This window comes from Silurus meridionalis, chromosome 13 (genome assembly GCF_014805685.1).
Source record: "Silurus meridionalis isolate SWU-2019-XX chromosome 13, ASM1480568v1, whole genome shotgun sequence".
NCBI classification, from domain to species: Eukaryota; Metazoa; Chordata; class Actinopteri; order Siluriformes; family Siluridae; genus Silurus; species Silurus meridionalis.
Window position 1 is genome coordinate 12,302,254 of NC_060896.1, and position 24,085 is coordinate 12,326,338.

Sequence of the window (24,085 nt, forward strand, 5' to 3'; positions counted from 1 at the left end):
GCAAAAAAGTGTGTGGAAGCGCGGCCCTATTAAGCCATTCAGCATTTGCCCTCTCTGTACACCAGGTGGCGCCACACGCCTCCACATACTCCCTCTGCAAATTCTGTAGAGGAAGAATTGCCTCGTATCTGGAAAAATAACCTCGCGCTTGTTCATGAAATCTTTGCATTCAGCTTCAGTTTATTTTCCTGGTTCCTGCTGAAGGTTAGAAGGTGTTTATTTGAATAACTCTTGCACACCCGCAAGCCATTCACACCAGGTATGCTACTTTATATAGCATCTCGGTGTTAGCATGCAAGCTAGGTTCATAACTGGGACCTCCAGTTAGCATGAGCTGATATAATTCATTTTCTCCATGTACTCAATGTTGCAGCATGTTGATTAGTCTAAACAGCTGTATAATAGACATGTTTTCTGAGCTAACTCTCTAGTGATGTATCTGTAGCCACCGTTAGCTACGTATCGTGTCAGTCAGAGGCGTTAACTAATGTTATTTGCTCATTTCAGCAGCTAACAGGAGCGTTTCCTCACTACACGGCTAGTGGGGTGATTGTGATTAGTGGCTGTAATTTACTAGTACACTTGTCATATTTTAGTTTCCAATATATAAAACGGTGTGTTTATTTTCTAACCAGAAAGCTTTTCTGTTCTTCCTGTAGTGTTTACCGTTAGCCGGTTGTCGATGTCTTGGGCGCGGAGTGCGCGGAGCAGGCGGAGGCTGCCGCATCTCTCCCGCGGGTATTCACCATCACACAGCCCGCAGAACCTGCAGAACCCGGCTTCCCAAACACTCACTAAAACCAGTGCCTCCCATCTCTTCACTACACATTTATTTCATTACATACATCTATTTTTTATTATTAGGCGTAATATTCAAACATAAATATTATTATTAGGAATATTAAGCGCCGTATAGCTGTTAATTCTCCCTAACTCTCAATATCTATCTATCTATCTGTCTGTCTGTCTGTCTGTCTATCTCTCTCTCTCTCTCTCTCTCTCTCTCTCTCTCTATCTATCTCTCTCAATGACATTCATAATATATTACTTCCAATTATAAATGTAATTAGTACATATATAATGAAAATGTAACTCAACTCACCATAATTGCAGAATCAGTGGGAGCTTCATTTATCAATGCAAAAAACTGCTAGAAAAACCAAGTGCAAAATGTTTTTTTCCCCCCCACAGAAATAAAGTAAAAAAACAAAGTGTATTTGGTCTACAACAATATTTCCGTAGGTGCTCTGCGTCAAAGAAAAATCCACATGATCGTCAGGACTCTTGGTTTTCCAGCAGAGCAATGGCAAAAGCATCACACTGCCTCTGTAGGATCGCCTTCTCGGCCATAGACATGATGTCAAAGAAACTGATTTATCAAAACTTTCACATGGTGTAGTTTTGATGTTCTGTCAGTGATGGACAGCAGTTAGATTTGTGTCTACGCTGCCTCATACACAAGCTGTGTGTTCTGACACCTTTTGTATTATAACTTTTTCAGCAATTTGTGCTACAGTAGCTTGAACCAGATGGGTTAGCTTTTACTTTCCATGCAGATTAGTAAGCCTTGGGTCCTCTTGACCTGGTTGTCTTTCCTTGGACCACTTTGGGTACATAAAACACACCAAAAAGTGCTGCCTTTTTGTAGATTCTCTGAATTGGTTATTTAACCATCACCTTTGTTGCGGTTGCACAGATCCTTGCACTGGCCCAATCTTGCTCCCTCTGACACATCAACTTTGATTTCACTTGCTGGCCAAAAAAAAAAAAAAAAAATCCCACCTTATGTGCCACTGTAGCGAAATAATGTTTATTTCACCTGAAAAAATAAACAAATTGAATGGTATTAAACCATAAAACACACATTTATGATGAACGGCAGCATACCACTTTTTTAAAGGATTTAAAAATAAAATGCATCTAATAATTAGGTTTTTGTGGACTGAATAATTTCTAGGTGTAATCTGAATATAAAGTCAGCACTATTATTGTTTCTGCCACTGAAAATAAGTAAATTTTTTGCTATTTGTTTTAGTGGAGCAAAACCTTTTCGACCTTTCCGAAGTCAGCCATATCTTGGTCGAGAGGAAAGAAAAGAATTACGCCATGAAGCAGGAAGGTACAACCATATTAAACGTGCATTATATGGACCAATTTGTGGACGCATGTGCATGTGCATTTGTATGTGCTTTTTTGAAGATCTCATTTTACATTTGTTGTTATAATAACCTTCACTATTCAGTGAAGTGTGTGGTTGTGTAGCTTTGTGCTCATTCTGCCACAAGGGTGGTACCTTAAGTCAGGTAAGGTGAGGAGGCCTGGGGTGTTCCATCATTCTAAAGTTCAGGGTTGTGGTCAGAGCTCTATAGCAAGCCACTCAGTGTTTTCTACTCTAACCCATGTAACCCTAGTTTGAAAAAGCTTACTTTTTGCACAGGGACATTCATTAATTCTACATCCAAAGACACTATACACAACTGTGTGCCTCCAAATTTATAGAAACGTTTTGGGGAAGATCACATGTGGCTGAAAATGTCAGGTGTCCCAATAATTTTGTCCACATAGTGTATGTCTGACATAGATATTTCAGTATTATGGCAGATTTGGAAATTAACTTTCACCCCAGAGTAAGGCTTCCATTAATGTCCTGAATTTTACAGGAACTAAAATAAATCTTTGTTTTCAGCTTCGAGAATTTGGAACAGGGTGATGTGTACACCGAACCTACAGACTATAAAATATACGAACCTTCACCTCATGAGGCAAATGGTAAATATTATAAGGTATATTTTCTTGTATAACCAATGCCACTTGAAATTATTGTCTTATTAAAGCTTCATAAAGTGTTTACATTAGTCAGTATTGCACGCCCTGTCGCATTTGGAACAATGTGGAATTATATACCAGTTTATTGTAAAGAATAAACAGTATTTTTATTATTTCTTTTTATTATTTTTTTTTATCAGTTAACACCCTGATGGAAGGAGACAAACGCAGTGCCCTATACCAGAGATTTTATCAACATTTCTATGGAGAAGGAGCCAAGCAGCCTGCTGACTGTGTCGTGCTTTCTTTAAACAACCAGAACTTGTGAGTAATTGACACTCTGAAATTGATTATTTGGTATCTTACTAATTTCTTAACTTGTATAATAAATGTATAATGATTTAGCAATGATTTTTAATCATACACTCAGTCACTGATATAACATTATACATGCAAATAAAACATCTTCACAGCAAGGGTTTAAAACAAAAGCTGTGGTTCAACGTGTATTAAATAAATGCTATTTGCAGTATATACATGCAGTATAGAAATTTTTGAATGTAATACTAGAAATTCTAAAAGACTGACACTTAAACATAACGATGACTGTGTTTTAAAATGCAAAACATTCGCATTTGTTATTCCTCTGACAATAATCTGAATAGTCCAAACATGAAATAGAAAACCTTAAAAGAAATACAATGGCAAACTTATACATTAAAATGTTTCTTTTCTTAATATTAAAATATTGCATTATGTGGAAATATAAAGCAGTTTCTTGCTTAAAAATTAATACTGGTCATGCAAGCTCAATGCCTAGTTTAATACATGTAATTACATAATCTACGAATGTCCATGTCCCTGAAGTTATAGTCAACAACTGGTCATAGGGAAAAAAATAATACCATTCTTATGAAGTTTTCCTTTGGTGTTTCATTTTCAGTTATCATTCTGTTTTACAGCTATAATATAGAGTCATACATTTAGATTAAATGAAGAAATTAACTATATTGAGTAATTTTATATTCTGAATCTGACCACTTGCCCAATTGTCAAACTACATTTAACCCATGAAATGTTTGCTTTGGTGACTCTTAGTATTTAAAACCCCTGAAATTGCTGAGGCTCTTTCTCCCAATAGTTTTCATGCAGGGCATAATAATCTGTAGTGCTCCAAGACAAAATAACAGCTTCTCCTATGTGTTAGTTTCAGTGTTAATCTGTATGGCTGATTGATTGCATAACCTTTCATAATAATACATTCCAGGCAACACCATATTGTATCCTCCCACACACAAGTCTCCATCCTCCTCTGCCCGGAGGTCAGTAACAAGCTCTCTCCCTCTTCTTCTTTCATAGGGATTACGCAAAATCATTAGGCCACTGTTTGCAGGAGCGTGGCCTCGTAGTGGAAATGCTTTACCTGCAGGCAGAGGCAGGCTTGACCCAGGCCCTGAAAGATGTCCGTTCCGATGGTTCCCCCTTATGTATTCTCATCGAACAAACCAATGTAGCTCTCTCCTCATGCACAGTAATCATGTTTTCAGAGTCTCTCAAAAGTAAGTTCCTTGCAGCAACATCAATATAATGATATACAAAAATACAATACATTCTGCTTAGTTTTTCTGCTTGTGACAGTGAAGCAGCCATTAAACTGTACCATCTAGTTTAACTAAAGCCACCAGTTTCTTACTGAAACCTTTCATGCATTAAGGAAATCAAAAGGAATTGAAAAGAATTCTTAAACACCCAGCATTCAATTATTACTGGTTATATGGACCAATGAAGATATAAAACCTGATTTAGTCTGGAAATGCTGCATATAAAATCATATTGTTAAAGTGTGTGACGATGCTGTCACTAAGCTGCTGCTCTTCTTCTGCATAAACGGCAGTAACTCTCACTGTGCACTTTACATGCAGTCTTTCCCCTCCTGTGACTGAGTTTTCATTTCACTCCCACAGTTCACCGCAACATGCCCAGAGAGCAGGCTCTGGACTTGGTGATGGCGGAGTATGGGCGAACGAGTGGTGCACGCCGTCAGTGTGACCCTGCGGAGGCAGCAGCGAGGGCTTCTGAGCTCTCTGATGACTACCTGGAGCGGGCCAAGCTGGAGCGCCACGCTGTGCCCTCCGCCACTCGCCACCTGCTCCTCCTCATGGCTGAGGGCCTGCACCTGTACCCAGAGGAACTGGACTCCATCGCTGCATATGTACACAACCGCCAGGACCATCTGCAAGGTGAGTCTGCATGGAGATCTCCTGCTGAACATAGCGGCACAGTGTACGCTAGAGTTGAGTTGGGTAATAATGGATTCCGAGTTGTGTGTGTGTGTGTGTGTGTGTGTGTGTGTGTGTGTGTGTGTGTATTTACTCTATGTTCTGTTGTCTTATTAATGCAGCTTTTTAATTCAGGATTACTTCACAACTAGAGGTCGATTTTACCGATGATAGCGAAGTTGGAACGCACTTGCCAATAACTGATTAATCATTTTTAAAATGAATTTTGGATAAAAAAATGGTATTGAACTTTATTTAAAAATAAAAATAAAAATTTGTATTAAATTTTTATGCTAATGAAATGGTAACGCATTACAGTAAGATTCCATTTGTGTCATTAAATGAAGTTAATAAATGCTTTCAAAGTATTGTTTATTGTTTGTTAATTTCAACATTTAGTAATACATTTTTAAAGACATTTTCATGAACCAACATGAATGAGGTACAGTGCGTAGTTTTGCTTGTCAAAACAAACAGCACATGGCGTCAGTGATTCGCCTCTAGAGGCCGCTCTCGTACTGTATAATTACAGAGGACCTTCTCAGCCACTCCAGTTACAGACGCAACCCAGGTATCGGTATGGCGATAGATCCAGCAATCCACCATAGGTGCAGAATAATCGGCAAAACCAATGAATCGGTCAACCTCTTATCAAGACCTTATTTAGAAGTGCGTCTGCCTGATTTCTATTACCTAGCTAGCTATGTGTGCATTGTTTACACAATAAATACCAGGGTTTTGTTCAAGTTAGTTAAATGTAAATACAAAATGCGCACACACCTAAACAGTTCAGTTTGTAATGAAATACCGAATGGGGAAAAGTTTGTGATATCACTCTGCAACAGTCAGAATTCAATCTAAGGTAACCTATACCGTGTAGTTGTACTACTAGCAAAAGTGATTCATATTAAACTTACAGAAAGTGTGAGATTTTAAAAATGCTTGTAAAGAGTTTTAGTACAATTGTCTTTATTATAGTATAATTTTTTTTTTTTTTTTTTACTGATTATGACTGAACTAGACATCAATGTTTTATTTTCCTTTAGCAGCCTCTCCTGAAGTAGATGGTAAAGTGGTTGCTGAAACAACCAAAAGTGTCCCTGCAGGTCTGGGGAATCCTCCACCACTTCTCTCTATTCCCGCCGGTCCCGTCTCCCAACCCAGTGAGCACCCGACACCTTCAACTGTCTTAGCCAACTCGGCTCATGGCCATCCAATGACCACACCAGGTTATTTATTCATTTGCTTACTTATACACAAATGAACACACATAAACATCCGTTCAGGGTATTCAGATGATTAAGAAGGCAAGTATAATGCTAGACTATGGTCTTTGGCAACCTTAGTGATCTTAAATGCTAAATTGACCAAATTACAGATTAGAATTAATGCCATTGGGGATTATTTGTAGATTTTGTCTTGTGAATGTTAAGGCTGCATCTGACAAATTTAATTGTTATTAACCAGTAGTAAAATTATGAATCAATATTTTACCTGTTACAGAGCGCACAAAGCAGCAGAGCATGTGATTTTTGATTAATCTCAAAAGGATCAGTGCAGTCCTGTACACACAAACTGTATAAGATTTCTGATACTTGTTTTGCATAATGCCTGCACTTTGATTGCCAAGCATCATCTTTATTTGTGTCAGTAGGAATAATTCACACAGTAGGACCAAATCCAGATGGCTTTCTATGCTCTGTATACATGCCTTATATACACTATATATCCAAAAGATTGTGGACATCGATTGCCACAAGGTTGGAGGTACACAAACTTTGTATTCTGTTGCATTACACTTTCCCTTCATTCTAATTTAAAGACCCAAATATGTTCCAGTGTGACCATGCCCCCTGTGCACAATATGACCTCAGTGGTTTAAGAAGATTGCAGTAGAAGAACTGTAGTGGCCAGCACAGAGCCCTGATCTTAACCTCCCATTGAACAGGAGTGTTGTGTGTGTCCCAGGCTTCCTCGACTGACATCAGTGCCCATATTATAATGCACTTATATCTGAATGAGCAAGTCCCCACAGCCAGACTCTGCCCAGAAGAGAGGAGTAACAGTATTTTAACAGTAAAAGGGGGACTGAAATCTGTCCAAATATTTTTGGCTACATAGTAAAGATTCTAGCATATTGATAATAATGGCATAGAAGCAGCAGCATTCCTGCATACTTTGGAACTCATTTATACAATATTAACATGTGCTTTTATATTTTTGTTATCTATAAATAAACAGTTACCTATAAATAAAGTAGCCCAAGGGACATCTTGAGAAGGAACCTTTCAGGAGCCTCCTTTCCTTGTTTTTGACACTTTCTGTATTTAGTTTTTTGTGATTAAAAAATATATTATAAAGCCTGACTTCTTTTTCCCCCCTTCTAGACTCGTATCCCAAAAGCAAACCACCTCCTCTTCTCTCACTGAACATTTTGCAAGGGTCTTCTCAGGGTCCTCCACCTCATGATCCATCACCACCCCATGGTCCATCACCACCCCATGGTCCAAGTGGTATTCAAGCTCCCTCTACCTCTCATGGACAAGCACCTCCACAACCTCCACATTGTCCCTCTGCCTCTGAGAATCGTCCACTACTCTATGGTCCTCCACCTCTTCATGGACCTCCTACTCCTAATGGCCCTCTCCGATCTCATGCTATTTGTGGCCCATCATCACCCCACGGTGCTCCTGTTCCTCATGGTTCCTCTACCTCACAAAATCCACGAATAATAACGAGTCCCACAGGACCAAGAGGACCACCAGCTTCACATGGTCCATATCCACCAAGGCCTCATGGTCCTAATAATGGACCATATGGCTTTCATTTACGTGGACCACCACCGGCACCATCTCATGGTCCACCAATGCAGAACGGCCTAAATGGCCTCAGAGCACCCCCACCTTTACTCAGGAACCTACGCATGAGAAACCCAGCAGGTCTGCCTTAAGATTAATCAAGATCTTTTTTCTTTTTTATTCATAAAAACATAGTATTGTGTTTGTGACTTATAAACCTGTCCATTAAACTGGAATAATTGTGAATAAGGACAGAAATATCAAAGTAAAGACAGTAAAGCCTTTTCCCCACCCTTTTCTTCCTGCCAGGAGCTGCAGCACATGCTTTGCAGCACCTCCCTCTATGATGACTCGGGGTGTGTGATGAAGTTAAGCTGGTGTAGCCACAAATCTACACATTCTTACTGTAACTTTGACTGTTCGTTCTGTCTTATTTATATTACTGTTTTCAATCTTGTACATTTTATGTATTATATATTAGCCTTTTTGTTCCTGGCACAGTCATTCCAGGCTTCATTAAAATATTCTTTCTCTGCTTTTGCATTTTTTTTCCTATTTTTTGCATTACAGTCATTACCGGAAATGATTATTAGACAGATGCATCTGAGATACCAAATCATGCGTCTACGTTCTGCGCTTGTGTTAGAGAGCATAACTCCTTTCGTACCAGAAGGTGGCAGTAGTCTATTCAGCATTCATCTTTCTCTGTCCACTTCTCTTAGTTTGTATTCAACTCAACTCTGTCATGCCAAACAACTCTCTCCTCCTCCTCTCTTCATTCACCCCAACTCTCTCCTCCCTCCTCTCTTCACTCTTCCCAACTCTCTCCTCCTCTCCTCCCTCCTCTTCATTCACCCCAACTCTCTCCTCCCTTCTCTCTTCACTCACCCCAACTCTCCTCCCTTCTCTCTTCACTCATCTCAACAAATCTTGCATCCTTTCCTGCTTTATTCATTCAAACAGCATTTTCTTCACTCATCCTAAAATGCCATAATTCAATGAGAAAAAGCAGTCAAAAACCCAATTTTCCTGAAATCTACATCTTGATCTATCTTGCAGATCAAGAAACTTATTTAACATATGTAATATGCACAATAGTATTGGGACACGACTTTCTCCAGCCATATGTGATTCTTCCCCAAACTGTTACTGTTACCAGTTGGAGGCACACAACTGAATTTGAAGTTCTTGGACGTGGTAGCATTCAAATTTCCCTTTACTTGAACTAGGGAAAAACATGTCGAGCATGACAATACCCCCTTGCATAATTTGAGCTCCATGAAGATCTAGATGACTGGGGTTGGAGTGATCTTGAGTGGCCTGCTGTAGAGTTTTGACCTCAACCCTACTGAACACCTTTGGGATGATTGGGAACACTGACACCACACACTCCAATCTCTACTGCATCTTCCTAGAAGAGTGAAGGTTATTATAACAGAATATAGAAGTAAATGTGGAATGGGATGTTTAAAGTCTTAAGCAACATAGAAGCAGAACCTTAAGACAAGTTCTCTTCAATTATTATTATTTATTAAAAACGTCCATTTGTGTGTGTGCATGCGGTCAAGGTCTACTTACAAAATAAACTTTTTATAGTTAAATTCCTCTCTTCGTTCTCTATTAGGGAAACATTTTCCCCAAATTTGAAAACATTTTGTTCTCAACTTTGATGTGTTAGAAGCAGGAAAAATGGGCGAGTGTAAGGATTGAGTGTTTTACAACCTATAACAACTAGATGATTGGGTCAGAGAATCTCCAAAACTGCGGAAAAAAGCTTGTGTGGGGTGTTCTTGGTCTGCAGTGATCAGTATTTATCAAAAATGGTCCAAGGAAGGAACAGTGGTGAACCGGCAACAGGGTCATGGGCAGCCAAGGCTCATTGATGCACGTGAGGAGTGAAAGCTTGTCCGTGTGGTCCGATCCAACAGACGAGCTGCTGTAGCTCAAACTGCTGAAGTAGTTAATGCTCCATGGGTCAGAACTGTTTTGGCAGCAAAAAGGGGTCCAACCTCATTTTAGGCAGGTGGTCATAATGTTATGACTGATCACAATATTTAATATAAGAGATGACACAAAACATCTGTCCTGCCAACATCGGGTCTGTGGATAAGTGCAGGAATAGTGTTTACTTCTTTTCATAACTACTTTCTCTTACATCTTCAATTACCTTGTGATGTACACTGACATGCCCTGATGTAGGTGATCACATTAAACACACAGTGAAAACAGAGAGAACAATGAGTGTGTAATGTCTCTGAAGTTGAACTCTGGTTGCACTGATGTATTGTGGGAGAACAATTACAGTGTGTGTGTGTGTGTGTGTGTGTGTGTGTGTGTGTGTGTGTACACAGTGCAAAATCTGCCATATGGATCACTAATTTCAATCATATTCCATAACTTACATTTTAACTTGTTCAGTGGTTGTATATCATACCTGAATAGAGCCAGGTTCGAAATAGGTATGGATTAAAGCTTTATGTATACACCATTCAACCACTGGAGGGAGCCAAAATGCCCTCAATCGTACGTCCTCTATCACAGCACGCAGAAGACCCCAGGTTTTAAGCAGTTCTTGAATTAAGCGACACACTTCTAAAGCAAAATTGCACCCATGTAAAAAAAGTCTAATCAATCACCTGTTACAAACAAAAAACACAAAAAAAAACCCGTTGCCAACCACCTCTCGGAAATACAGCTTTCATTATTATTGCTTTGTTGGATACGAAGTCGCAATTATTTCGAATGAGTCTTTAAAATACAGGATAAAAGTTCTGAAAAGGAAAAGTATTAAGAACACTAAAAACAAGCAATATAAAAAAAAACCCCACAATATAATGTACTAGATCTTTATTAAATCAAACAGCTAATAAAAACGTTGATTTAAGGCAGACTAGCAGCGAGCATTAGCTGCAAGATGGACGGTATGAATAAATACAAGGCCGATCGCTTAGTAAAAAATAGAAACATTATAAAGCCAAAGAGAGAAGGAACAAACACAACCAGTGCAGCTGTAATGATGAAAGATGAGCGTACAGAGATAGAACACACACGCTATGGCTGTTTTCTTACTCTTACCATCGACCTGCGCTTTACAGTCAAACACCAAATTTCTCTTTAGTTTTGTTTTTGTTGCACAGTGTGTAATCGTAGGAAAAGATTTGGTGATGTTTTATTTATCTCTTCAATTCATTTGAATAAATATCATTGGTTGAATACAGCGTGAAGTTCATTTGGTGTAAAAAAACCCAAAAACAAACAAAACAAAAAAAAAACAATATATTTGAACTGATTTTTCTAAACTTTGTCAAAGTTACAACAGCTGTAAAAAAAAAAAAAATCTACAGCTGTCGCAACTGTAACACACGTAGAACGGAAAACTCCGATTCTGCACAACTTTTGGAAAAGCGTAAGAAATCGGAAGGAACTTAATCTATTACTTTTCGGAGTAGAACCGCTGGAAATTTAGTGTTGACGTAACAGTTTTTGCTTTAAGTAGTAACACAAGTCTGGTGTGCTCATGAGTTTTACGGAAAACGTGTCAAAGGTCTGTGGCGGCTGAAAGATCAGGTGGGAACACCGGAAGCGTGTTCGAACACAGCGGGATTAGTTGGCGTTCGCCTGCTACTGATTGGCGTGGAGCTTGCGCTTGTTCTGCTTCATGGATACAAGAACCAGATCTGATCATGCGTGCAATAACAACATTATTATTAATAAAGATCACAACAGCAGCTCTGGTTCTGTCTCTGCAGAGTCGTTGTGAATTCACTGCTCGAAAAACCAAGTGCAAGTTCGTCAGTAAGTTCTTTTTAAATACTGTAAATAAGAACTGGACTGCTACAGCTAGTCCAAAAACTAATCATCTCATTCATAAGTGCTCACATGCAGCAATCTGAGCTCTGCTATCTGCTCTGTGGGACGTACAGATATGGAGAACATCCACTGAAGCACAGATCACATGACTGACCGATGAAACCTCTTATTTAAACTTGCGGACGTCGCCCACAGACACAAACGGAGGACGTGGAACAATGAAAGAAACAGAACGCGGGTTCGAGCTGCGTGTCTGGACAAATGGAGTAGCGATACAAAAACTGACCCCAAGTCAGATGGCAAGCAAAATACGATTAAAAAATAGATCTATTTCTTGGCCCCTGGAGAGCCCAACCTCCAGAGGATAAACATTTCTGAAACGAGAAAGCCACTACCACAAGCAGATGGAGGGAGAATTAGTACAAAATGATTTACTAATCACTAATGCTGTTAGTGCTGTGCTGTTACTCAACATGCCTTAAAGTTGGCCTTCCCTTTTTGTGTGAGGGAGTGTGAATAAAAGCCTGTGAGACGTGGAGGAGTCAGAAAGGACTCGTTTGTCGCAGAGACAGGTGAAGGCCTCAGCAGCGGAACTCTTTCTGTGCTATAAGTGATTGAGAGAAGGGGGAGGGGGTGTGTGTTTAGAGTGGATTAGGGGTTAGAGGTAAGGCCCATTATTCTGCTTTTCTCCTTCCAAGATGCTCGCCTTCAGTTGAGAAGAGGAGAGGAGTGAGGGATGACACTGCTGCAGTTCCGTTATCATTTCACTCTGTCTTTTTGGCCCAGGCCATGTCATCACAGCGTGGCTTCTGTCCTGTTAGCTTCTCCACCAACCACTCCATTCTCCTCCAGAAGCCTATCTGGTCCAGAGGGTAGTTCAGCCAGCCTGAGGGAGAGCAGGAGAGAGAGATTTATACAAAAATTAAATGGAGGAAAAAGAAAAAAAAAAAAAAAAATCATATACCCTCTAAAATTAATTAATTTCTTAATATATGAATATTTTCATTTTGGGGTTTTTAATCTTATATGAGCAGGATCAGCTGGGTAGAACCAAATCCTGCTAAAAATCTTAAATCTGCATGACACCTTTACCATGTGCATCATCATGCTGGAACAGGTTTGGTTCTCCTAGTTCATGTAAAGGGAAAAAATGTACAGCATTCAACTTTGTGGTAACAGTTTAGAGAAGAATTGGGTGTCCCAAAACTTTTGCCCATTTGAACTGGGGTCAGGTAATATGGCTGCTGCAGGTATTCTGTGTACTACTTTTGTAACAGTAGAGGAAGCAGAAGCCGTATATAAAACAACTTTCCAAATAACACATTTGTGACAGAATTTGTTTAGAATAAAAAAAGAGAGACACATGGCATTTTATTCATAATAAACGTGTTCGAAGATACTGTAAATAAATGTCTTAGCACCACTGATATTTCTGCCATCTTATTAAGCGACCACAGTCCCAAAATTAATTTAGTTAGTTCTGCATCATGTGCAGGTCAAGAAAAGTATTCTGATGCTGGGGTGGTATGTTTCAGATTTGATCCCCAACTAATCTTCAGGTGAAACCCAGGACTTAAGGCTCTTAAGCTCGTCTGTTTTTGAAAAAGGTCAAACAGCATTTTACAGAAGTGACTCCAACTTACTGTACAAAGTTAACATGATAAACTGTTGTGATCACACCCCAGTTACATGTCATGGCCATTTTCTTCAAATTTCTCAATACACATGTATGCATGAAGACTTTACGCTAATTAAATCCTGCAGGTTGAATAAAAATAAAAAAACATTACTTAAACCACAGATATCTTTTTTCCCCTTTATGATGCTTAGCACCCACAGCTTAGTCAACAGTCTACATTGCAAATGCATTGTTTACTGCAAATATTATTAATAATTAATTTCATTATTTATTGAACACTGCATTTGATCGTATCGATATAGTCACTGGTTCACTCGCTGAATCCTACCATTCCTAGTAATTTATGCATCAGGTGGCATTTGTGTTGCGATACATCGTTTTTAACATATTTGCATCAGAAAAACCTATTTATTTCTTAGTTAGTAGATGTGCTGTGCTTTTATTATTTAGAAAAGGACCAATCATTTATATGTAGATTGTTTTCTCCTCGCAAAACTCTCACAAACGCGTTCTCTCAGCACCACTGCTGCTACGTAAATATGACGTATTAAAGGCGTGTCCTGATAGTCAATAAAGATTAACATGGCAGAGGCGGTGCTGCAGCTTCCTGAAGACAGAACATCTGCTTTCATTTCATCTCTTTTCTTTTTACACTTTAAAGGTCCGTTCGTGGAAGGGCCATGCGTTTGAAGTCAGAAAGCAATTCAGTAAACTGATGATTTGCTGTCTGTCTGAACCAAAGAAATAAAAGGGAACTTTCCACAGAAATCTGTACCATATTGAATTGCATAGCTTCATATCAGTGCCTTATATTGCATAGAATCGCATTGTGTTGAATCGAATCGAAATTTTATATCAATATGGCGTATCGTATCGTTGGCTAACCACAATGGCCTCAGATATGGAGATGTATTTCTGTAATATATAGACTTTCGATCCACAGATTGAGCAGGACTGACGAGTCCTCACTCACTCCTGACATGCACTAAATTAAACATCCCACTCCATCTACACATGTCCTATGTCATGTCCCTTGCTTGCTGGGTGTGTGTGTGTGTGTGTGTGGTCCCTGCAGTGGTCCTCTCAATGTAAGAGCAGTGTTGCGTGTCTTGTTGTCTGATTACTCCTCTTTGTCTCCCTCCTTTCAATCTGTCTCTCTCCATGCAGGCTTGTTTGTTAGCACTGACAGCAGGTTAGCATTAAATATACATGGAGATTGTCAACCAGTCGCACATACAAAGGCAGGCTGAGGGCCCTGGGGACCTGGTGAAGGAGGGTGGAGGAGCCCCAGCCATGTTTAGACATTTCCCATAGAAAGAGACAGCAAAGGAGAGAGAGAGAGAGAGAGAGAGAGAGAGGTGTAAAGGGATAAAGGGGGGGAGGACCCTCCTATTTTCTCTTCATCATGTCTTTCCACTAATCTTGAAATAGGGACACAGAAAGGAGGACCTGCTTGCTTTCTATGTCTCTCGCGCACACACACACTCTTGCACACGTTCCACCCACGCACTGGCATCTGCTGTCCACAGGGGCATAGGGTGACGCACATGCATCCCCACTCAGCTCTGGAAAAGTCACACACACTGAATTCTGAGTGTTCCAGCTATCACAGGGGTTTAATGCTTACACACACACACACACACACACACACACACACACACACACACACACACACACACACACACACACACACACACACACACACACACACACACACACACACACACACGGTAATATTTGGAATTTACAGCAAAAGAAAAACAATATGCAAATACACATAGGTGGCCAATATGAGTGAAATACTGACCATGACCGTATAAAGAAGAGAGAGATGTGAGCAGAGAGTGAGGCTGCTATGTGGTAGTGCAGTATACTCTCTATTAAAGTTGTGTGTAAACATTGCTGACACATTGCTGACACATTGCTGATATCAGACTTGAGGCGAGTTCACGTGTCAGTACAGTGGAAACATTATCAAAGAGGTAAAGCAGCAGAACAGTGAATGGCATGTGGTTGTAACCGGAGAATGTTGCTCAAGTTTAAATACTGCTAATATTTAGTGCAGAAGCACTATCATATTTCTAGAGGGACATCAGTCAGTCGCCATGATACAATAGGATTTTTTCAAATCATTTATTAAGTTATTTTTAATATTGAGGAAATGTATTCAGAACAAACGAACACCACAAATAACTATGACGACGGATGCAATATTGCAGAAAAGTGTACTGTGATGGAGATCTGAGACGAGATAATATTGGTGCTGTAATTAAATAACAAGGCAAAAATCCCCAAGTGTAAAGCAAAAGAATTTAATATTAGAAGATATGTCCAGCAGTCCCTGATCCGGGAAAACAGGATTGCAAACCGGCATACGGTTCAAATTGCAAAGGTAAAAATGCGTGCTGTAGCGATGAAGGAGGAACAGAGAGAAACAGAGAGAAAGTCTTGAGGGTTTAAGCAAAATTCTGGAAGTACCTAGAATGAAAAAGGACACTTGATATATTGCGTGACATGAAGTACTGATTTTAACCACGATAAAGCCTTAATCTAAACATGCAACAGCTAGAGGTAAGAGTTTCCTCAAAGTTCCCCACACTTGTAGCCGATTCAAGACAACAGACATTTTGGATTTAGACATAATAGCTATGCAGGAAGCACAATGCTGACTCACTGGTTAAATGTATATTCCTTAACTGTATGAAAACAATGAGGATTTTAAAATAAATTTTGTATATGTATTAATGTGTTTATCTTGCTGAGTAAAAACTACTATAAACAATACATGTCAAATTTAATAAGTAGGTTAGACCTGAACTGAACTGCATCATACAACATGTCCTCTACAAAGCTAAAAATGTGTGAACACTTGGCCATCAGAGGAGTACATGAACCTCTGTCATATTGTTGCTACAAATTTGGATTCACACACTTCCTGATTATGTTTTTGTGTGCTGTAGTATTCAGATTTCCATTCACTGGCACTAGAGGGCCAAACTGCATCCCAGACCATGCAGCTGAATGGACAATGATTTATTGTCCATTATCCCAGAAGAGTGGGATTATTATAACAGCGAAGGTGGGACTAAATCTGGAGCGGGATGTTTTAACAAGCACACATGGGTGCGATGGTCAGTGTCAATATAGTGTATCAAAATTTGTTAAAAATTCATTTCTGCATTTAATTTCACCACCTTCATAACATTATAAAAATGTAATATATTATACATTTTTTCCTACTACGAAGAACCTGCTTTAAAAAAACATTAAGATCACTTTAGAATTAATTGTGTGTGGATGTGTGTGTGTGTGTGTGTGTGTGTGTGTGTACCTGTAGTAATGCAGTAATAGGTCTCATGAGGGGACACGTGGTGGATACGATGGTGTTTTCGGGGCAACACTAGGTGGCAGTCCTGCAACAGTGTGACCCATCGTGGCAGGCCAAAGTAGGAGTGCGACCACTTGTGGATCTGATTGGTCATCGTCACAAAGACCGCCAGCGCAAACACAAAACAGTCCCAGGGGTAGGACTCTGCAAGGGCATCTGTGACAAGGAGATTCAAGCAGGGCCAAGATTCACTTTTTTGCATCAGAAAATGAATGAAATGCAGTCTGTTTTTAACAAAGGGTTTCTTCTCTGGGTGTCAGGACGATTTCCAACTGACTTTCACCTGGTGAAATTAAAAACCGTTGCTGCTGAGTGAGCATGCGAACATCTCTACTGTTACACAATACTTAAACATGCAGAGCAGAGCTTTGCTTCCCAAAGTATCACAGCAGAAAAACTACACTGAGCAACACCCTGAACACTCTCCCTACCAGCTAGTGTTTCACACCCAGTAGTGCATTAGCCGAGTCTGAATTAAAGTGGACCTTGTTACCTTAGGTCTGTTTGGCTTTCACGTGTGCAAGCTGAAACTCTTTCGATAATTTAACAAAATATAGGACAAAACCAAAAGTATTCACTTTCCTCCACCTTCATTCATCATTTACCCACACACTCAGCACACCATAACGACAAACGTTTTATTTATTTATTTTTTTTTTTATAAAAACACAAATTTCACATGTTCACAAGTATTCAGACCCTTTTCTCAGTACTTGCACATTTGACAATAACTACAACCTTGAATCTTTTTGGATATAATGCAATAAGCTTTGTACACCTGGATTGGGGGATTTTCTGCCATTTTTCATGGTAAATCCTCTCAAGCTGGGTCATGTTGGATGGGCACTGTCAACGGACAGATATTTTCAGGTATCTTCAGAGATATTCGAAAGGGGTTCCAGAGAGCTCTGGCTGGAACACACTAGGACATTCACATAGTTTTTTGAGGTTATCTCTGTACTTTGCTCCATTCAGCTTTCCCTCAAATCTGACCAGTCTCCCAGTCCCTGCTTGCACAGCATGATACTGCCACCACCATGCCTCCTTTTTTGGTGTAGTGCCTGGTTTCCGCCAGACATAACGTTTAGGATTGAGGCCAAACAGTTGGTTTTCTCAGATCAGAGAATCATGTTGCTCACAGTCTGAGAGTCCTTTAGGTGCATCCATGGATATTGGACCAAGGAGAAGCTCCAGTCTAGCCTCTCTGCCATAAATTGGGTTGTAACGATACACGTATTCATTTCTGAATTTTTTGTTACAGGGCTTTTAGTTCGGTGTGTACTAAAGGCAATTCTTTTTATGTGCAGAACATTGTTAAAATCGGAGTTCTCATGGGGAACATATTAAGCAGCGGACCACAATTTGTTTAGTCTCCACCTTGGACATGTTTTTTATTATTATTATTTAACTTGAAAACATACACAACGCTGCCAAGAGTTAGAGCAGCATCACTGTGGCTACTCACCCCACACAGGAAATACGATTTGTGGTGCGTTGTAAAGCTCATTTTGGTTAGAATGCGCAAAATCAGGGCTTCTTCTGTTTTTACGACAGCAATAATAATTCTTAAGCAGCAATAATTCTTAAGTGTTTGCTTTAAAAGGAGAGAATTCTGACAAATCAACATGGAGTGAATAATATAAAGGATGGCAGCCATAAAGTCATCTTTAAAGTATGCTGAAATATATGTGTGCATGTATATTATATATTTATAATTATTTAATTACATTTAATCAATGACTTAATTTAATCAATATAATACAAGTGTATTGCATTCATTTGACATTCTATTTTATTTTTACATATTTATTTTTTATAAAATATTATTTTATATAATATTTACCCAAGCAGTTTTATGTTTTATATTTCTTTGCCATAACTGGATTAACTGGATTTTTGTACCGTTACACCGCTAGCCATAAAAGACCAGTTCGGTGCTGGGCTGCAGCGATGGCTGTCCTTCTGGAACGTTGTTCCATCTCCAGACAGGATCGCTGGAGCTCAGTCAGAGTGACCATCGCACCACTTCCCCAGTTACTCAGTTTTAGGTGGGCAATCAGCTTTTGGCTGTGCCACACTTATTCCATTTGAGAATTTGGGAGGCCACTTGCAACAATGTTGTCTCTGAACTCTGCAGGCAGTTCCTTTGACCTCATGGCTTGGTTTTTTGCTCTGAAATGCATGGTCAGCTGTGAGGCCTTCTAGAAAGAGGTTTGTGCCTTTCCAAATCATGTCCAATCAATTTTATTTACCACAGGTGAAGTCTAATCAAGGTGTATAAAAATCTCAAAGATTAAAAGAAATGGGCAGCACCTGAGCTAGATTTTAAGTGTTGTTGCAAAGGATCTGGATACTTATGTCTGTGATATTTTAGTTTTTCCATTTTCAAATTTTTCATTTTCTCTCACTTTCCATCACACAGGAATACAGAGAAAGCGGTCAATTCATTTATTCAACATCAAATTTGTGAATGTAGGTTTAACTTGGCTAACATCTGACAAGTATATTTAGATAAATACACTTATTAGGGATGTCTCTAAAATATTTTGATCAGAAAGGGACAAATGGTCTTTTAGTTTTTGTCCAAAAGGGTAAAAAAGCAAAAAAAAAAAAAAGTTTACCTTAGAAAGATGAATTACACCAACAAGGTAATGTCAAATCTAACAGAGAGATTAAATATGTTGTTTTGCATAAGACTGCAAAATACTGGCCATATGTTTCTGAACAGCTGGTCATATTATTACACCCTCCTCTGCTCTCCTTAAACCAAAAAATGATGGAAAAGCTTGTTTTTTTTACTGTTCTGGATTATTATTGAATATTTTCCCCTAAAAATGGTAACTACAGTTTATTGTTGTAATTATGATGCTTTTATCAATAAAACAATTTTGTTGGTGTTAGAGAAATAGAAAAATTGAAAACAAATCAATGTTTCAATCAGAAAATCATAGGAAATGTTTAGGTTTGGGATAGCAAAGATTTTCCAAGAAAAAAAAAAACCTTAACATTCTAAATAATGGAAAATTAAACATGCTGAGAAATTATTTACATTCCATTAACATTCCATTAAATTATGTAATTTTTTTGTTACATCCAGCATTTCAATGGAAATAAAACCTGCTGTATAACCCTAGATTTCTAGTACAACGGTCATATGTTTTTTGGGATGCAGTAGCTCCAACTGCATGCTTGAAAATCAGAAAGTGCTTTACTGCATACTACAAAATGCGTTTAAGCACTTTTTTCTTTTTTAAACTAATAAGCAAGTGACTACAATTAAATGTGAAAGTGTGTATGTTGGTCTTTGCACCTGGTGTGTAGGACAGGAACTTGTAGGCCATGTGGGCGAGAGGCAGAATGGTGATCATGCAGTTATCTCCATTGGTCTCAATGAAGTCGTGCCGTGTGATGGCCGTAGGGTCGATGTGGTGCTCCCGAAATGGACGGATAAATGCCTGCACACATCGTGAGACAGGGAGATGAAAGAAAAAACTAAAAGAAAGAGAGCATAAGAGAAATATACAGCTAAAAAAAATAAATAAATAACCCCACACATCATACAAGCCATAATGACTGGCTACATAAATTGGAGGTCACGCAAAGTTTCGACTGATGCGCTTCCTTGGGAGTCTGGTTTTAAATTGTGCCGTATTACAGCAAAATCAAAAGGGGAATAGTTCAAGAACAAGTTGGGAGTTTTAAAATGAAAGCAAAAAAAAAAAAATACAGAGAATGTCTGCCTTAACAAACAGCTCTGAAGCATGAGGGCTCCTGCATGTCCGAGGAGAAAGGAGGGTGTAGGAGGGTTGATTCTGACCGATAAAGCCTAATGAAAGTGGGGGTGGGAAGCAGGAGTTCACAAGTTCTGGAGCTGTGAGATAACCGGGCATAAAGCAGCTCTTCCCCACCGCTGCCATCCTGCAGCATGAAAAAGCTGACGCTCAGCAGCTCGTGTCACTCATGGTCTGGGCCGCACGGGGCACAACAAATGAAAGACAGCACGGGAAAGAACTGCATGTGCAAGAGAGAAGCAGGGGAAAAAAAGAAAGAAAAAAAAAAAAAAACATACAAGAATGAAAGTAATTTATTTAGCCACACAAAAAGAAGGAATCGTTTGGAGCTGCAGTGCTATGGCGCTTCAGAGGCGAGAAGCAAGGGGAGGGAACGTCATTATCATGTGCCCCGAACTCAATCACGGTTGTATCTGAGGCCGCATGGCTGAACTCTGCTGGAGTGCTGGGATAAGGGAGGAATATCTGCTGATATTTCGACAATTATATTCCCTCTCCTTCTGCTCATCCTCAGCCCGTGTGCGAGATTAAACGTGTGATAAGCTCCAGACGCATGCATGTGTGTGTGTGTGTGTGTGCATGTGTGTGGACTCTCCAGCACACCGTGGCCACCTGGCGATTCGCCGCCGCTAATCCCGCACCGTTTAACACCCTGCCTCGCGTTGGCCGCCTTCTTCCTAATCATGACTTCCATCATCGGATTGCCCTGGCAACGCAGTGGCTGATGGGAGCCTGGCCCCCGCTACTTTTAACCCGACACCCACTGGAGCAACGCGTTTCATTTCGTCCACCTCTCATACTCTTCGTCACTCTTAAGAGCCTGTTTAATCATGCTCATTAGTAACTCTCCCTCAAGTTGATGCTTTTTTGGTTCGAACGCACGGACCGAACGCTGTATATAGCCGTCCGCTGAGTGTCTCCTTTAATGTGCCTGTTAAAGGGGTCTTAGTTTGCTGTGCGCTGAAGGGGCCGTAAATTCCTCCGCTCTTTTTGAAGTCTGCTCACTCCCAGGTGGCGGGTCCTAATTATCCTTGACAGTGGAAGGATCCGCCGTGGCTGCAGAGCCATAAGAAAGCCATTCTCCTTTCCTCCCTTTAGCGGTGGCTTGGCAGACCGAACCGTTTAACAGCACAGACGGATGCTGATGAAAGTATGGAGAGCGCGGCCTCGCTGGCCTGGGCCACAGGGGGTTGTGCCGGACGCGCTGTTCAGATGGCCTACTCTACAGGACACAAAGATTGCTTGTTCTCACACTCCGAGACACTGGGTTCACGTGATCAGAGTTTTTAAAGAAATTCAGCCACAAAGTTACAGACAGGGGCATTAAATGAATTTATATACATTCGTCTCATGTAAATTGTTTAGAATATAATGAAGGTCCCGATACAGAACTAACAGGACCATAGTTGGGCACTGCTGCACTATTTTCAGCACATAAAATGATAGTATGGCACTGAAGGTTATTAAACACAACCTATTTCATTACTGTAAATCACTAATGATGCTCTATTGGGCATGAACTGCACTACACAGGCAATACATATACTACAAAGGTCAAAGTCTTTTAAACCCTATTGATATGAAATGTTTGAACTCTTGGTAACAAAAATCACTATTATTTAGATATTCCCAAACTGGCTAATTTTGTGTATGCTCATTAACATACCTTTGATTTTGCCAATGCACAAAAAAAAAATATCCATAGTAATAAGTGACTCTGAGAAAAGGAGTCTGGAAGCTGCACTACAGGGAATAAGCATTCCCTAACACTGCTCCCACCTCCATCTGCCACACACTGACCTCTGTCACCAAAAATACAAAAGCTTGCCCAAATTCATCACTCCTACCTGTCCAGTACAAAAAAAACAACAAAAAAAACAGGGGCAAAGTCTTTTTAATTGGACAGGCATAGAGTGACCTTTTCTCTGATTGGGCAAGAGAAAGGTGACTGTGGTGTGCATTAATTTGACTCTCCTGGGTGTTCCTGCCCCTGTTGGATACAGCATGTGAGAGAGGTGGTTACAATTGGGAGCTCGAAAAAAAAAAAAAAACAGGAGTGGACGACACCCCCTGGGAGACTGTGGCATTTCCCTTCATTCGACCATGAGCCTAGTAAACCACAACAGACCAATAAAGCAAAGTCTAATATGGAAATTAAACAGGGTCATCTGTTAAAATCAAACACACTAATATGCTAAGAGTTCACACTGAATGTATAATGAGTGAGCACAAATACTTTTAAATGTGATATGGCCCTTGAAAGTACTATTACATTTGAATGGTACACACAATTTCAATGCAAATCCATCTACAGAAATAAATAAATAAATAAAATAAACTACTTCTAAGTAACTAAAAGGTTTTTACATTTTACATGTCACTATGTTTAAGCTGTCATGACCCACCTTGAAGTTAAATTAACAGAGAAAATTAAGACCAGGAAAGAACGTTATCTTTTACACATCATGTAATGCCAGAACATCAGATTTAATAGCTGAACAGTTTAACAACAACTCAAACGTGTTACAGTGGAAATAATTGAAGAAAAAAAAAAATTACTTCCCTTTTAAGCTGTATGAAAGCACTCACCATCATCTCACTATGTTATTATGTTGGCTACCAGTTTTAGTGCACACGGTTTCCAAGCAACCAAACATGGCATTGGTCAGCACATCGGAGCCGATACCTGCCCAGTAGGCTAACTAATGAATTTAGGATTTGTCCACACCTGATGTGCACCTAATGTACACCATATGGTACTGGGGCTTGTGTTGAAAAATGCTTGTGATAAAAAAAATTTTAAAAATCGCATAGGGAAATAGACATACTATTTACATATCCATTGAATACGAAAAAACATGCAGGTCACATCATCTCATTCTTCTTGTTAAATGCAGCTCGAATGGACTGAAGTTTTACAGATTGTGCTGTACAGGATGACACAGAAATCTTTCTAATTGTTGTTGAAATGTTTTAACTTGCAATCAAGCATTTCACCCCAGGTCACAGAATTTGATTATTTACTCATTATTTGCAGAATTTTTTTTTACGATATGGTGAATTTGCGATGTGTTTTTTTTGTTGCAATATTCAACATTTGTTCATATGTTCGTTTAATTAAATCGATATTGATATCGAAGATCTACGGGTATATTGTTACACCGCTGCTGTATGGTCAATAGTATGTGGGTCCTTTCTTAAATTGTTGTCAACAACCTGTTAAACAGACACATTTCATCTATGCTGTAGCATAAAGATTTTAGGGAACTAAAAAAATTGCCAACCCGCCATGACCTCAAAATCACTGAACACGGATATTAACTGAAACGCCAACTGCACACCAAACCTTCTCAGTTGACATTAGTGTCTGAACTCACTACTGCTCTTGTGTAAAAATCCAGATACAGTAGCCATGCTCCAAAATCCAGTGGAAAGCTTTCCCAGGTGTCCATATACGTTTAAGCAATAGTGTTAAATTCCAAATTTATACAAACAAATACAAAAAAAAAAAAAAAGGTCTGTTCTCTTGAAACTGAAAAAAACAACAAAAAACCCCCCAGGAAAAAACATCTGTTATCTGAGAACATATGCCATATTGAAACTTGAAAGCTACA

General features: G+C 39.5%; 2 protein-coding genes across 9 annotated transcripts in view; one reads left to right on the forward strand and one right to left on the reverse strand.

Annotated features, from left to right (window-relative positions):
• Positions 1-72: 72 nt before the first annotated feature.
• On the forward strand, positions 73-8,379 carry si:ch211-216l23.2 (uncharacterized protein LOC565061 homolog). Of its 7 annotated transcripts, none has more exons than XM_046865099.1 (10): positions 73-259; positions 660-738; positions 2,036-2,119; positions 2,687-2,769; positions 2,967-3,090; positions 4,126-4,325; positions 4,731-5,006; positions 6,092-6,274; positions 7,433-7,984; positions 8,153-8,379. In XM_046865099.1, the coding sequence occupies exons 2-10, from the start codon at positions 683-685 to the stop codon at positions 8,188-8,190; spliced, it is 1,596 nt and encodes a 531-aa protein (XP_046721055.1). In that variant the 5' UTR covers positions 73-259; positions 660-682; the 3' UTR covers positions 8,191-8,379. The 7 variants fall into 7 exon arrangements, with proteins under 7 accessions (XP_046721055.1, XP_046721058.1, XP_046721056.1 ...); XM_046865102.1 differs by having other exon boundaries at positions 6,095-6,274; XM_046865100.1 differs by having other exon boundaries at positions 73-204.
• A 2,296-nt stretch (positions 8,380-10,675) lies between these two features.
• si:ch211-212o1.2 (uncharacterized protein LOC492735 homolog) overlaps positions 10,676-24,085 on the reverse strand; it is a 32,733-nt gene continuing 19,323 nt past the window's right edge. The window contains exons 4-6 of one of the 2 annotated variants that reach the window (XM_046864681.1): positions 19,991-20,135; positions 16,624-16,836; positions 10,676-12,539 (exon numbers count right to left, since the gene is read on the reverse strand). In XM_046864681.1, the coding sequence (XP_046720637.1) occupies positions 12,418-12,539; positions 16,624-16,836; positions 19,991-20,135 (480 nt within the window). In that variant the 3' untranslated portion in view covers positions 10,676-12,417. Of the gene's footprint in view, positions 12,540-15,483; positions 15,771-16,623; positions 16,837-19,990; positions 20,136-24,085 lie in introns of those variants that run through there. The other variant, XM_046864680.1, reaches the window with a different exon arrangement.

Excerpts from the sequence above, each read along its gene's own strand:
- si:ch211-216l23.2 (XM_046865099.1), top strand. The coding sequence starts at position 683 with ATGTCTTGGGCGCGGAGTGCGCGGAGCAGGCGGAGGCTGCCGCATCTC. Across the intron at positions 3,091-4,125 it reads TCTTTAAACAACCAGAACTT|GGATTACGCAAAATCATTAG; the intron begins GTGAGTAATTGA and ends CTTCTTTCATAG. Across the intron at positions 4,326-4,730 it reads GTTTTCAGAGTCTCTCAAAA|TTCACCGCAACATGCCCAGA; the intron begins GTAAGTTCCTTG and ends TCACTCCCACAG.